General features: G+C 37.7%; 1 protein-coding gene across 1 annotated transcript in view; it reads right to left on the bottom strand.

The window, feature by feature from the left end:
- THADA (THADA armadillo repeat containing) overlaps positions 1-16,375 on the bottom strand; it is a 159,764-nt gene that overhangs the window by 62,053 nt on the left and 81,336 nt on the right. Inside the window, exon 30 of the mRNA XM_071577509.1 lies at positions 409-524. Within this exon, the coding sequence (XP_071433610.1) occupies positions 409-524 (116 nt within the window). The remainder of the gene's footprint in view (positions 1-408; positions 525-16,375) is intronic.

Raw genomic sequence — 16,375 nt, 5'->3', positions numbered from 1 at the left:
AGCTAAATCCTTTTGATGGTTTAAACAATTGCTATGATATTTTCCTACTAACGTATTTAAAGGTCAACATATGAAAAACAGGAACATAAAAACCTTTTATATGTGGCATATTTTTCTTAGCCAAGAAGCAACAGTTATCCTCAAAATGTCTGCTTCTGTAGGAATTTTCATTCACAGGGTTTTTTTCCTTTTATGAGTGGATTACAATGTTTTTTCATCCTTGCCTTTTAGAAAAAAGTAATTTTGATTAAAAATCAGCAAGCCAGTAAGGCATCTAACTTTTACATATTTCTAGAGAAATAAAATTGATGGGAAAAAAACAAACAAACAGAAAAAAATACCAATCAAGCCTTTCTCATGTTAGTAAAGTATGTGAATAAATTACAGATATAATTTGTTTTATCTTACCTTTTAGCCAGCCACAGTTTGGTTCCCATGCAGGTAATGATGTCACTCAGTCCCTCCTGAAAGTCCAAACTAATGAACAGGTTTGATTCTAAGTATGACTGCAGCAAGTGAAAAACCTGAATAAATAAAGACAAAACAAAAGAAAAAAATTAAAACTAGAGTTTCTAGTCACTGCTCTTCCTCCAAATAATTCTAAGGTGAAACAACCACCTGCAAAACAAACAACTGTTACTCAAGGAAAAAACATATATTCATTTGGCCTGACAGCAGATAGGATCCTTAAATCTTTAAGTTGCCTCATCTTTAAAATTCACTTTTTGCAGTAATTGAACAGCAAAACACAGAAAGTGCTGGAAGATGTTAACCTCCATGAGGTGAAAAGAAGGCAGCAAGACGAACACCACTCCTCTGGCCCTTGTCAACTCAAGCATCCCTCAACTTTTAACCTTGTGGTGCCACCTGCTCACCAGTGCCAGCACAGCTGCCTGGCAAACTGGATGGAGAGGGGCTGGTTACATCATGCAAGTACCACTGAGGAGACAGGGAAGGGTCTTTAAAAAATCATACACTGAGAAAAAAAGCTTTTTAAAGGCAGTAGAATTATCATGTATAACCACTCTGAAGTGCTGATAAAAGTGTCTTTATTCCTTTTCCTGAGAACCTTCACTGTGGGCCCCAGTCAAACACCATGGGCAGTGGGGTTTCACAGAGAAGGGTTTCACTCACACCTCTCCTTTCCGAGGGCAGAGAGGACTGAGCTCCTGCACTGCAGTTCAGCACTGACTGCACTTTCTCCCCCAGAGCTTCCCAGAAAAGCCAAGTAGATACATCCTAGCTACCATGAAGGAAAGAATTCAAGAAATCAGAACAGAAAGCACAACCTGTAGCTTTCTGGTCAGACAGTTAACAAAACAAAAGAACTTCTCTGTTCTTAGAGACCCTCCTTCAGTATTTAAAAAAGGTGTTTTTCCAAGTAGAATTGAATACATAGAAAAGCGTTAAGAAAAAAATTAGTTAAAAAAAGATATGTGTAGTCATCTAGATCATAAGCATGAAATGTATGTATGGCCAGACTTCGGGAACACACGTGGGTGTGCCCTTCCAGCCTGCACAGTGGATTTTTTAGGTGAGGCACAGCGTGCACAGAACTGGCCCCACCATTTAAGTCCTGAGGTCCATTTGCCACAGCCGAGCGAGCTTGGACAGTGACAGTGAAGTCCTCGGGACTGTCACAGCACCCGGTACTAACCGGGGCTGACCCTGCTGAGCATCCAAGATGTGACGGGATGGGATGGCAGGGAGGCATTGAACTGCCAGGGGACGGTCCCACTGAGACTCGAACTCGGGTCTTTGGGATTCAGAGTCCAGAGTGCTCTCCTTTACACCACGGGACCACCCTAAGCATGAAATGACAATAATGGACAATGTAAGAAAGCTGATACCAACCGCGCAGTGGAGAGGGACTCTCCAAGCCCAGCAGCACCCATCCTCTAGGCATGTGGGAGAGGCTGCATGACACACACTTCTGATACAAGTAACAATGTCCGTATCATGCCACTTAGTTTTCACTTTTCCCAATCACACACATGTGAACAGGAACCACCTAGGTGAGCGAATTTCTAAATAAAACCGTGGAGATAAACGACGCAGTACTGAAGCCTGATGGGAAAGATCTTACTCAGATTTAGGAATTTTGCATGTACGTGCAGTTTAGAAGCTGGAATAGGAGGAACAGGGTGATAACTCTCTCTTTAACTTGCCTTACACCCTCAAAATTTGAAGTTCTGTTTGCCCACACAGATGAGTTAGATTGATAGACACGGCTTCTATAGAAATTGAAAAAGTACATCTCCCATTATTCACTAAAATGGGCCACATGCAGAATTTCGGAAGCTTTAGCAGTGTTATCAGATCATTTCTGAAAATACATACGTGAGCATATTAAATAGAAACTCAATATGTGAGAGTATTAGCACTTCATACTTGCAAAGTGACAATTTAATGACTAATGGGTCAAGCGGGGGCCTTCACTTCACTTTGGGACAAGGAAAACCTTTGTATCCAGATTTTTACATCTCAGATCTTGGTTTTTCACATTCCAGCTGTCACTTGCTCCGGGGGTTATATTTTTTTGTTTGTTTGTTTGTTTTGGAAACACAAGCACTGCCACATAGCATTAACTTGACACAATTTCATCTGGGCTTTTTTTGTGAAATTATTCAAGTGGAAAAACAGCTGCAGTCATTTCAAATAAGCATGGAAACAGAACAGAAGAAGAGATGTCAGGAGAATATCTAATCCATACAAACACTGAGGCAAGGTCTAAATATTCTTCGATGAAACAAATGCTTCACTGTCCTAATCCTGAAAACAGCCAAGAAAGCAGATTCCAGAGTACTTGTATGCAACCTTCTCCAGTGTTTCACCCTCAAAATCCAAGCCCTTGAGGGACAATGTTCCCCTCTGATCCCACCCTTGCCCTCACGATACACAACTTCTCTGGACACTATTCAGTCAGTCCAGATTTTTTCCTAGTGAGGCACTTATTAAACACAGAGATCCCACTGGGGCCCCTTGCAGGAACAATGAAATAAACTCTCATCTCCCTTTGTTAGCAGGTGCTCTGTAGACAGGACATATCCTGGAAAAACATCTTGTGCTTCTTTTTTTTTTAATCTTCTGAAGTCGTCTAAACTGAAGATCATTTTGTTGATGGCATCTTTCTAAAATGGCCTTCCTGAGATCTTTTTCTACAAAGCACTTTGCAAAAGTTCAAGCTTGCAAATATTTCAGAGGGTCACCAGAGATCTTTATGTTGAATACCCTTCGTTAGTCTGCTCTTGTCTACGAAACTCTCTGGTTTACATAAATATCCATTCAAATTAACGTTCATGAAAACCAGTGTACCCAGTTGCCACCACTAATAGTTTTTTTGTATTTTTTATGGCTTGTCCTTAATCTCTGTTAAGTAATACACAAGATAGAAGAAAAAGAATGAAAAAGGAAAACAGTATATATGCAGCAGCTCTTCTTACTGCCTTTTATATCTTCTGCTAATTGAAAACCATTTGGTGCCTCAACCTTTCCAATTTTATTCTTCTGTGCTTGTGTTCATTTCCAGGAACACGAACAGATTTACCTCTACGCAGTAATATAAAATCTCTTTCACAATTATGAAGGGGCTATCATATTTTTTCCTAGAAGCTTAAACTAATTTAATCTCTTCAGCTTTGAAAATAGCTCCGAAAGAACCTCCCACATAAATACAAAGGAAATCTAAGTAGTTTGATAGTTCAAGAAAAAGGCCTTGAAAGAGAAAGAACTATGTATACTAAGGAGGTCAAATGTGTGGATTTAAATTTGCTCAGGAAATACAGTACTGAAAATGCAATCAAAACTCCTCTTGAGTTGATTATCTATATGAACCATATCCTTTCAATACTATTCAGATGGCAAAAATAACACGGCATGAGTCATATTTAAGCAGTAGAATCAGAAAGTGAAACTCACACAACAGTTTGATGCACTCCAGAAAAATGTTGGCATCCATCAAAAATAATGTCCCACTACAGTTTGTCCTGGTTTGACTTTTCACATGCAAAAGCCTGATTTTCTTGTTATTTCCTTGCAAGCCTTCTATCATTTTTTCAGGTTGCCTCACCAAATTTTAGAGACATAGAAAGCTTTCCCACAAAGGAACTCTTTCTTCAGCATGAGATTTTAGAATGCCTAAGCTAAATCCGAAATTGTAATTAACATCAGCATGGTTTATTCAAAGCCTGACTTTATGTAAGATAAAACCAGAGGCAACCAAATAAGCCATCTGTAAAAGTCAGCCTCAGTAGTGCTTCACTTCCATCACGTGTGACAAATCCTTCTTTGGCTCCCATGTAGCTTCCATGATCTAAGCTACAAGCCAGGCAATGTTTGCATGAGGAGGTAGCAAGTTTTATGAGGCCGTTTGATACAGATAATAAAACAGACAGGCCTTTCAGCACATGGCTCTCCTCAAGTCCAAAATGCCACATGATTTAAAATCCTCTGCTAAATTCTTCACACATAAATATAATGAGGTCATGGTGTTCCTTGTGTATGTGGCATTGTTTGTTCATTACACTAAGGCAATACATTAATCATGTTTTTCTTTTTTAAAAGGTAGTTTTACCAAAGATTTGCACTAACTGCTGAGGCAGGTATATGAAGACTTACCAGTTGGTAATGATTATCTTTAAATGTGACACGAACTAAATACCAAGAAAACAGCCTGAACACATCTTTGAGATGTTTGGAGTTATTTTAATAGGGCTTAAGATACAAGATCCAAGGTGGTGTCTGTAGTTCTGTGGAATCCTGCATTAAAGATGGTGAGTTCATGGATGCTTTCTTTGCCTGAGGAGGCTGTTCAGGAGTCAGGCTAATACCCCAAAAGGACTGTAGAGGCTGCCCATTAACCTGGGGAAGAGTTGTTAGAACAGTGCAAGCCATGGGGAGTCCAGACACTTGGATATATAATGGACAACAGTGGCCAGTGCTTGACCATTCTGAGACTCTCTGGTCCATGGGGTTCTACTAACTCTGGGCCAGCATCTGAACCTGTTGCAGGTAAAACCACCTGCATAGGAGGTCTTTTTAGTGCAAAATAATACAGAAAAAAAAACTAACAAAGCCCACCAAGTAAGCTCAGGTGTGACACTTCATCCTAAAGACCAAAGCCCAAGGACTGAGCATGCCAATGAAACAGTGTTCTCCTCTCTGGTAATTCACAACTTCCAGGACCTTCTCTCCCTTCTTTGGCATAGTTGATTCTTCACCCTTGCTTTTCAGCTGTAAAAGCCTCAGAAAAAGGGGGGGAAAAAGCAGAGGAGGATGGGGGAGAGAAGAGGAAACAGCACACATATCCTTCTGTCCTGTTCACATCCAACCCCACCAAACAGCAGCTTTCAGATGCAACACTGAGACTTCTGTGGCTCCCTGTCATGACATGAGAAAATCAAGCGTTTTCTTTGTAGCCAAGTGAGCCTTAAGACATAACATCTGCTATTTTCCAAGTGTTTATTTTGGATGATCAAGTGAAAAAAAATGCATGTTGCTTTATAAAAAAACCCAAATACTTAAATGATTAGACATCAGCTAAGTCAAAAATACAAATCACGAGCAGCAGGAAATTTTTCTCCCCCACACCAACTTTGATATGATATGCAGCAGATCATTATCTTTAGCAGCTCTCATATCAGCTTGAACTGCTGTGAAATACACAATTAACATAATGAAAGAATGTGATGATGGAGAAAAACTCGTATCAAACACAAAATTTACCAAGTTTTACCAAGTTTTTTTATGCCAAGAGTTCTCCTGCATATGTACAGAGACACTGCAAATATATCACACCTTTTAATAACCACTAAGTTCACCTAGTGTGACAAACTTTCTGTGTAACAAATAAAAATTAACATTTCATAGTACCAGCAATAATGTCTAGGAAGAATTGGGTTTCCAAAATTTACGATTAAGTGGATACTTGATGTACCTGCACACATTTGTATTTGAAAGAAAACAGCCTTCAGCATGATGCTGCACAAAATGCCTTTTTTAAACAATCAGATTTTGCAAAAACATGTTGAAGGTTATATAGTTGTACACTCTCAGTGAAGTAGCAACATTAAACTTTTCTCCCCTTAAGATGACCTGAAGCAATAAAAACTTCTTCATGAATGCCCTCAGCCATGTTTGAATGGAATTAAATATACAGTACAAATATTCACATTCCTAAGTGCAAGACTGAAACAATGCCCCCAGTGTTCACTTCAGTGCTTGTTGAAAAAGAAAGACAAATTGACATCACCTTAAACTTTATATTCACAGCATAGATCCTTTAACTCCCTAAAAAAAAATATAAAGAATACAGATGTTTCACCAACTGAAAGAAAACGGTGTAAATACTGAGCTTTGAAAAATATGCCACTCACCAAGATATGAAGCTTGAATTAATGAAAGCCAAAAAAGGGTGTTTGCAAAATGGCAGCAGTAAGTAGATTATTGCACAAGGCTAAAGATGGTTCTTTGGAATTGTTCCATCAAAAGCTTTTGCCTAAGAGTATTAACATCAGAAAACCTCAAACATTATTTTTCTTTTCTTCTCTCATTTAAAGGCAGATAAAATTTTATTCTTGTTCTATGATTAAAACAACTGCCAAGTTATCTCTGTATTCTGAAAATTAAGTCCAATTTTTCATTTTCTTTTTACTACAACCATGTAGATAAAAACTGGCAAGCTGCTGTGACAGGTGAAGGCATTTTTATTAGGATGATAAAAAGTTCAAAGTTACAGTAATTAGCTCAAGGAAAAACAAGTCCTAAAAATCCCTTTTTTCTCAAAGATGAAAAGTGCCAGTGCGATAATTACAATGGGACTAAGAACCTCAACTTCTACCCCCAGTTTTCCAAGAAGATATCTATAAAAAAATAAATTGGAGAGTTTCTATCTGCTTACCTTGTGATACCATCCTGGTCTGTTAAAAATTTGTGTTTGTGGAAAAAGAATACAGTATTTTATCACCAGCAAGTATGGTATGAACACAGTGCCTGCAGTTCATGCTACTCTCCCAAAAAGCAGCCACACACACTGCACAGCAATGGCTTAAAATGAGAACAGAACCACAGCACACAAAGGCAGAGCTGGTGGCACCTCCATGTCCTGAGGCCTCACGGCATATGAACCATCCTCTGCCACACTGAGGTTTAGCAACTGTGTGCACAGATCAGCTCTATTACAGCCACTAAGGCTTTTCTTCATCTGGGCTATTTAATGGTGAGAAAAGTTTTTATTTGTTGTTTTGGGGAAAGAGTTAAATACTCTCAATTTATTTCCACATTTAAATGACAATGTACTGAAGAGTAATTTCAAATATTTATCAATTCTCTTGCCAATCCCAAACAGATGTGTGAAAAAAGCCATCATTCTGCTCACAGTCCTTGATCATCTATGTATACCAGATTATTATAGGTACCACCCTCTTTGTTCCTACCACTTCATTTCTTTGACATCTTTAATTTCATTGTAGTAATTTCTAAACAGATCAGATTATTATCTCTGCCAAACATACATTATATGATTGTCATATATGACTACTATATATTAATATTGCTTAATTTTTGTATGTACTAATAAACTCAGTCTGAAAGTCAAATATTTCCCTTGCAAATATTTTTCTGAAAAGTGCATAAAATTTTTTCTTCTTTTAAAGCAATAGCTGGTTCCCAATTCAATTTTCCCATAATTTTAGCTTTATTTTGTCAGCACATTTAGTGATCTAATTACACAATTTTGCCTTATTATTAATGAGAAATTATAGCATTTAAATACTTCTTCCAAATATATCCATCACAATTCATAAAGCCAGGTTTATATATGAATTAAGTTGTTTTGATTAATATGAAGGCAAGCATGTTTTGATTCAATTAAGAAGTTATAAAATAAGGTTTGAAAACATCTAAAGTTAGGAATAAAAATACAATACCAATTAATTCTTTATAACTGAGAAAGAATAACACAGCTATTTAATAATCTGAAAATTATGAATGTGCCATAACTAATGAAAGATAGAAAACGCTGAAAAATAGAAAAGTAGCTTTCTTCTCAGTGACAGATATATAGCACAAAACATCCAGTTTTAAAAATGTGCTCTTAAAATTGAAAATAAGCTCCTGTGTTTGTCTAAAATAAGCCAACAAATGTGAAATTTCACAGATCAAAGTTCTTGCAATACAACTTTTATTAGGTTTTACTTCCTATTTTAGTCAGGGTGAAGCTGAATTACAGCTTAAAATTTGTGTATGTGACTCAAATTTTGTATTAAGAGAAAACAAAACAATGAGAAGTTTGCTGCCAGGAAACTTCAAATTCTTTAGTATTATTTACTTGAAAGACTCAGCTGAATTTTCTCCTAAAAGCATCCGGTTTGCTTATTCACACAGAAACCCGATATGAGGTCTAACTTAATAATTATTAGGACTTTTCTTACTGTTAGGATTTAAAATACTTTTTAAGCTATTGCTCCTCTTATTGCTAAAGGAACATGTGCAGGGCAGAGAAGCCTGACCAAAAGGACTATGGACAGACTGGCTGATGAGATAACAGAAAGCCCCAATAAACAGAGAGCACTGAGAAAAGGTGACTGCCTGATGAGTCAAAGAAAGAAAAGGCAGATCTGATTGGGTCTCACACACATCCTCCTGACCAGCCAGCTTGGTCAGAGATGAAACAGGCTACTGTGGAGCTGGTGGTATTTCCACATACCTATCATCTTCCCACAGCAGGTAACCAAAACCTGAAAGTGTAGAGAAAAGAACACACCAGACTGTGTGCTGGAAGCAGTTAAGAATTTTCCTCAGCCTGTATTTCTGATCAGAATAAACGGCAGGAAGGATACTAAGTCTCTTCTTCCAAGTCTGTACCCTGCCTTCCTAAAAACCCACTCATCACTGTCTTGATCCAGCTGCCTCAAATGATATACAGCTACACACACACACACACACACATACACACACACACACAACCCCCTCTTTTTTTTTCTCCCTATTTTTTGGAGGTGGTGGTGAAACAATTTGGAATTATTCTTTCCCAGGCTATGTCTCATAACACTGTTATCCTGTATATGTCCATGTGGAGACAAATGCAGATGAAAAGACCAAGGTACACATTCCTGTTTACAGAGAGATATTTACAATAAGGAAGAAATATTGAAGGATACAGCTACTCCACTGACACTAAGAAGAAGCTGGCACGTGAGATACACAGCATGTTTATCAAGAGTGCTCAGGAGTACACTGCCCATTGACCCCACAGCTCTGCTGGTCTCAGCAGAGGTGATCTCCTGCTTCAGGAATGTCTGCATTAACACACAGGCTGAGAAAATATTGATTTGATGCTTTTATTTCCTAAATTCACATTAAAGTATAAAGTGAAGTAAAACTTGAAGCGCCAGAAAACAATTTACTTCTCTCAACTAATGATTTTAAACTTACAGAAGAGAAAATACACATACAAGTCTTTCTGAAACAAAAGAAAAACATTCAATATTTTAAAAATCTGATTAATAATTTGCCACATTAAATGTCCCAGGGCAGGTAGTTATAACCACGGGGGAAAAAAAGAAGAAGAAGAAATGGTGCTTTTCAAGGTTGTATTATACCTTCCAAAAGCTTTTCCCTATTCATAAATTAAGTCTGTCATAACCTGTCACTGTACATGTCTCTATGTATGAAGATCAACTTCCCCTTCCATTGCTGCACATTTACAAGCATTTTGTTACTATTAATGGCTCCATTTGCATCTGAGGAACTCAGTATTACCAATTGCACTGTTTTGTCTGAACTCTAAGCCAACATTACAAAGCCTGCTGAACTTAATGGAAGATTGATTGCTCTTCTATGGCAGGGATTGCTGCACCTCTCTGAGTGCAAACAACAGGGAAAAAGTCCCTCCCTTGTAGAAAATTCTCACACAATTAGCTGTAGGTAAGAGCAGGGGCATTAGGGGCTACAGCTATGCAGATAAATCAGACACCACCCATGTTGGTGCCCGGATCCTGGACTCAAATGCCAGACTTCTCTGACATACAGCAATACAGTTGAATACAAGCAGAACTCACCAGTTTTCCTCAATCAAACATATCCCTATAAAAGGGAATATACAACTGAAACATGCAATAAAAGTAACATTATGTCTAGACATCATAGTTAATGTGTGGGCTTAACTTGCAGATAAGTCAAACGGAATTCCAAGAGGAAACATCAACTACGAGTTCAGCTTTCCAAAGGCACTACAGAGGACAGCAACAGAAAGGAAGGTATTAGTAATGCAAATTCTATTTCCTTTTTGTTTAATTACAGTAACATCTAGAATTAAATCATGTAAGAGCATCCCACTGAGCTGTACCAGGAGAGGGAAAAGACAATCATTGACCAAACAGCCCTCCTATATTTTAAACCTCATTGTGCTACAAGACAGTACAGTTCATGCACAGATGTATGTGGATCCTGACACTTTCCAACAAGGTGATCACCTTAGAGGAAAGAGGACTGGCTTCCTGAAGTACACACCTCTTTACTTCTTTTCCATGAACAATGCAGAAATAAAGCTTTAACATATGTAATAGTATATTGTTTCTCAGTATCCCATTCCTCTTCCACATCTAAAAGCATTAATATACAAGAAACTCTTGCAGGCAAAAGCAAACAGAGATTGAGTGATTTATCTAAAATATAAAAGGGATCCATCCCAGACACAGAGTTAACTCAGATCCTTTAAGTTCCAGTTGAAAGATTGTAGGCATGTGTATGACAATTTATATGGGCAGGGAAAAAATGCCTAAATTATTTAAAAGCACTTTGCTCTTCAGAGAGCACAGTGGGAAGAATACCTAAGTGCCAGTAAAATGTAGATTGTACCACCAAAACTGCACAGAAAACGTGAACAGTATTTCCTCGGAGTTCAGCACTTTTGGATCACTGATCTTCCTGAAGTTTTTGAAACTGTGAGGTTCATAGAAACACAGACAACTCATAATGAAGTTTAAACTACAGCAAATACATGAATCATGCACTGCTGAAGCTCAGCAGATTTTTGCCTTACACATATGGACAAGCTATTTATAAATTTTCACTTCCCATCAGGCTCAGCATGATGTCAGCTTACAATAACAAGTTAATGTTAATGTTTTCCAGTAATTTCCACAGTGCCATTTAACTGCAAGTGCCCTAGCCAAGGTAAACCTAAGGGCAAGAAAAGGGCTACCTGCATAATCACACAAGAACGTTAATGAATTTTGCATCTCTGCTTTGAAGGCTTGGAATTCTACCTGCAATATGTTTCCCTTTTGTTCCCAAAGTTTAATCTCACTAGTCAGATGATTAGATCTCCCCCAAACATCTCAACTATTCCTTCTGATTTTAATTAGTGACAATGTTTCATTGCCTTGTGAATTTTTTTCCCCAGACAAACAAGCATCCTACGCTATCGCAGAAACTGCCAAACTTAAAGCTATCAAACATTTCCTGAACTCCAGTAAGCTCATGTATTTTGTTTTACAATCAGCAGCACCCCGGCAGATGAACTCTGTCTCCGTGAATTCACCAGCAACAGACAAGTACCAAAGTACAACAATGAAATTTGCTGGAGCTCTTCTCTTCAGAGGAATTACAGGCTCATCAGAAAGATCTGTACTTATTATTATTTTTCCCCCTTCTCTCTTCCAGTTGCATGCAATTGGTAATGTGTGCTCTTGGCATAAGGGGATGTTAACAGTAATAATTTTTATGGCAGAAAAGATTTTTTTTTGAAAACCAAGTTTTCCCAACACTTTCCCTCACTCAGGACCACCTTCTCCAACATTTGCACATGCTTTTCTTTGATTTTATTATCCCAGGAGTACAGCTGTCTCCCTGTCTTAAAAACAGTTCTAAGAACAGTATTTCAGAGCTGCTGTAGCTTAACCCTCCCCTTGGTTTTGGATATGGAACTGCACAGAGGTTGTCTGCTGAACACAGGAGTGCCAATGGCAGCTGTTACCATGCCCATCACTTGTTCAACACTGCATCCTACTGCAGTTTGACAACTTCAAACATCGTACCCAGGCCTCTAATGAAAGCTAACTCTCCATTCCCTTCAGTCACATGAGTTCAGTTAGCAGAGGTCTGATATTTAAACTGAGCAGATCTTACTCCTTTTCACTGGAATGTCTTGAGGAGGACTGTAGGTACAGAAAAATCAAAGGTGAGCAATTCAGATCTATATAAGACCCTGTGAGACTGAAAGCAGCTAAGAATAATCAAGGTCGCAGCTGCTGTTGTCTGGTGAAGAAGAGATCACTCCCTAGGAGTTCTTAGTGACTCCCCAGAGGTTTCTCATGAGAACTCCTCAGATTTCTCACAGCACACCAGAGATGTACCTGAAAACAGTCAGGATGAGTTCACCAAAACATTGGACTTGTGAGATAGGAACCATACTCAGTTAGGATTTGCAATTAGATGGTGTGAGGTTCAATTTAGCCAACCGAACACAGCTTTAACCCTGTATAAACCGTGTGCAGTGTGTATAAAGAGGCATTTGCTTGACCACACCTGCGTTATTTATTGTTTACTTTAGAGGACCACCAGCTGACCTGTGGCAGCTGCAACACCCAGCGGCAAGAGGGTTAGTGAGGCTCAGCTGCACCTGGACTGCTGTGCACAAGCTGTTTGCAGAGCACAACCTGTTTGCAGAGCACAAACCTACACAAATCCTCTGCCATTAAAGCCTAACAACTGACAATGAGAGCACCTGGGCAATGCACCCATTTCACTAAATGCCAGATTTGCTCAAAGCAGCTGAAAATGACTCTGCATCGGCACTGAGGGATACTTCATAGACTTTTTCTTCAAATAAACACCCAACACGAGGTGGTAAGAGTATCTCAGTGGGTTCTTCACAGTGTTATGCCTTCTCAACCAGTACCAATTTGGTCTTGCTTGTGTTGTCTCCACCCATCACTCCAAGGACCAGTCTTGCCAGTTCTCCATTTACCAGGGGCTGCAATTGCCACAGCACCCACTAAAATCAAGTTTCTTTCATTAAAAGATTAAACACTTTTTTACTACCTTCAGATAAACTAAACCAGAATCCAGGAAGAGCTTGCAGCTTAAAGTCACTTCACAGTCTGAATTTGGCAGAACAGAAACGAGTGGAAGCCACCACTATTCTCGCTCATGTGTTTCCAACATTTTGTTCATAACATCTGATAAACTATACACAAAGCAGTAAAAAGGGGCCACACAGATCTCATGTGCATCTCTGTTACCACGGGGTTGCATTATTTTAGAGACCTAGAGGTGCCTGTTCTATACCCTGTCCTAAATGCTGATCACAAATTATCCATGACCTTGGTCATCAACTGATTATGACAGGACTGACAGTTTATGCTGAAGAATCATCCTATAAATGAGCATATTTTGGGGGTTTAGGCAGTAAAGTTTACTATAGAACTAAAACTACAGTAAAGCAGATGTAGCAATATAAAGTACGATTGCTTCAAATAGACTCAAACACTAAAAATATTTGTTTGGCAAAAAAGATAAAATTAATTATGAAGGAGGTGTCAGAGTTAGGGAATCCATGGAGGTAGTTTAGGGGTCCACATAAATTCCAAACAACCCCATGGTTTAACTTCACTTGGAAAAACAAGAGAACTTTATCTGAAACCAAGTTCCCTCTTTCCCTCTCCAAAAACTGTTAAGCCTTTTCTCTGCACTTGATCAGTCTTGTTTGCCTTACAGTACATTAAAAATTATCAACCAACTGCAAAAAGGGAGTCCACATATTTATTTATTTACTTAATGTCAAGGAGGATGAGTTCTCTCCTAGTAAGTTTCAGATAACAATAGAGTAAAAACTTTCTATTAAACAAGTGAAAAGGTAAAAATAAAATAGTTATTGATGACATAATGGTTTTCACTACATAAATCTGTGAAGAGATGCCCTACAGATAGAATTGTATACAATACAGTAGCAGTACTGAGTATGAATGTTTTGTGTTATAAACCATGAAGGAAAGTAGAAATTTCTCAAATTTATCACCTAGTTCTCTGTTTTAGTTACTGTACAAATTGAACAAATACCATATCTGCCACCCAAAATAACCCATTTTATTCACAGGAAAACAGGTTAATTGAAGAAAAAAGACCTGAATCAAGCTTGTCTACTTCAGTTCTAAGACTGTGACAACAAACACTTCCAGCTCACAAAACCAAAATTAAATGGCATCGTCCAGGGACACCTCTAAAGGGCTTTATGCTTGTATAATGGCAACACTGCAATTGTTTTGAGGATTTTTGTGACTAATCGTGGTGCTGTAACTCTATTCAACAAAGTTGTTTGTGTAAAACCCCAGGGATCCTCCATGTAGATAAACCCATCTTAAGCCTCATTCGTGTACTGACTAAATGAAAAAATTGATATGACTCCCAACTTCTAAGCCTGTCTTCCTGTTATCCTACCTAATCTTTACAAATATCACTAAAATAAAACTGAATTAAAAGATAACACTCAGATGGAACATAAATTCCTCCAAAAGGATAAGACTGATGGAAAAATATTAGCAAGACTAAACTAGTCAAAGAGTTGATGTAACAAAGTGTTAAAGGCTCTGGTGGTTCCAAATCTCTCTTTTTCCGAGGAAATCTGACAGGCTTCTGCACTCAGAGTAAAAAACTCAAGAAGTTACTGCTGTAATGATTTCAGAGCTGGACATGATAAATTTAAGAACATTTGCAATTTAGGAAATAATTAGGAGGAGATAATTTATTTGGACCATGTGATCATGGAAGTTCACAAATTAAAGTTTACATAAAATTAACTTCTTGTTCAGCTGTTCACAAAGTACCACATTATACAAGACCGAAAATAGTTTTAAATGTTATTAGAACTATGAATTCTTATGTCAAATTGGATTTGAATGACAATGCTGTATATTCAGTGTACCTGTCTGAAAGTCTCCAACGTAAAAATAAGTTTTTTCCTACCCATGACCACAACAGAACTTCTCAGAAAAAATGAAAAATTATAAAAATCAAACAACTCCAAGTTGTTACTTTTTAGTTACATTTCCTTCTTTAATACTGCGTATCTACCACTGTTACCAACAGTTCTTATTTTTTTAGGGAAAACAGTATTGTGCTTTTATTGCTAAAAGGAGTACGAGATTTCAAAGACTGCATTTTTCTCCTTCTCAGTGATCACTGAGTACCAAGAGGCAATACTGATATATTTTCAAACTAGTTAAACACAAAATGCTCATTTTGGCTTTTATAAGCTCTTCCTTTCACTTCCGACAATTGAACATACCTGATGCTGCAATAGCATTTTTTAAATGTCTCTAATTATTGTACAATTATCCAAGAGAAAGAACTAGAGTAATACTAGTATTGCCTCATCAATTCCTAATATCTACAGAACTTATTTTAGTTTGATTAATTTTAAAGTAATTTCTGAAAATATGGTAATTCAGAAATATACATGAATGTCTCAAAACAGCAAATAGAAGAACAGTACTTCTATTGCTCGAAGCTCTTGGTTCTTTTTAGGGTCACTTTTAATACAACATTACCTTGCACCACCACAGAGGTTTGGAATCCTACCTGCTCAAGAAGACTCACACAAGAGAGCAGTACCCAAAGGTGATCACACCAAGACCCTTCCTTTTGAAATGCTTCAGGACTTTCTAAGGGCTGCTGGTTTATGCTTCAAGACGGGATACACACAAACAGCATATGCTTTTTATTAGAGGTTATATCAGGAAATAACAACAAGTATCTGGCTACAGGATTGTGTATGTAACGTGTCACTATGTTCATCTCTACATCTTCTTTAGGCTTTTTTGGTAGTGGGTAGTATTCACTAAATAGGAAAATAGCAGCATCACCATAACACATACATATTTTCATGTTAATTTTTTTTTATTAACATAATAACCTAAAAAGTATGAAGTAGGCAGGGTGTTACACATAACATACTGAAAATTTCTTCTTTGCCTTGAGTTGATCTAGGTTCGAAACCGACTTCACTCCAAAGAGCAAAGGTTCTATCTGATATTTCTTCTAGCATAAAATGGTTCAACAGGTACAAAAATCAGAATGAAAGAAACACATCACACATGAACTCAAGAATAGGTTCATCTATATACATTTCCTTTGGAAAAAAGTGATCATTGTTCTCTTTACATTTCCTGTTCTACTTGCCAGTGGTGTCTGTTTCACCAATGACAGAAGACAGTCAGCAACTCAGAAGAATAAATGAGATTTTTTTTGTGATTTACAAATGTGAGATGAGTACATAACAGGCATTCTGTTTGCTACAGAAGTGTCTTTAGGGGAACAAGAAAAGTTTGAAGTTGGCTTTTTCTATCTTATTTTTTTTTCCTTTAAGAATAGCAAC

The sequence above is a fragment of the Pithys albifrons genome, chromosome 2 (assembly GCF_047495875.1).
Source record: "Pithys albifrons albifrons isolate INPA30051 chromosome 2, PitAlb_v1, whole genome shotgun sequence".
Taxonomy (NCBI): Eukaryota; Metazoa; Chordata; class Aves; order Passeriformes; family Thamnophilidae; genus Pithys; species Pithys albifrons.
This window is presented reverse-complemented; position numbering and strand designations above follow the sequence as displayed.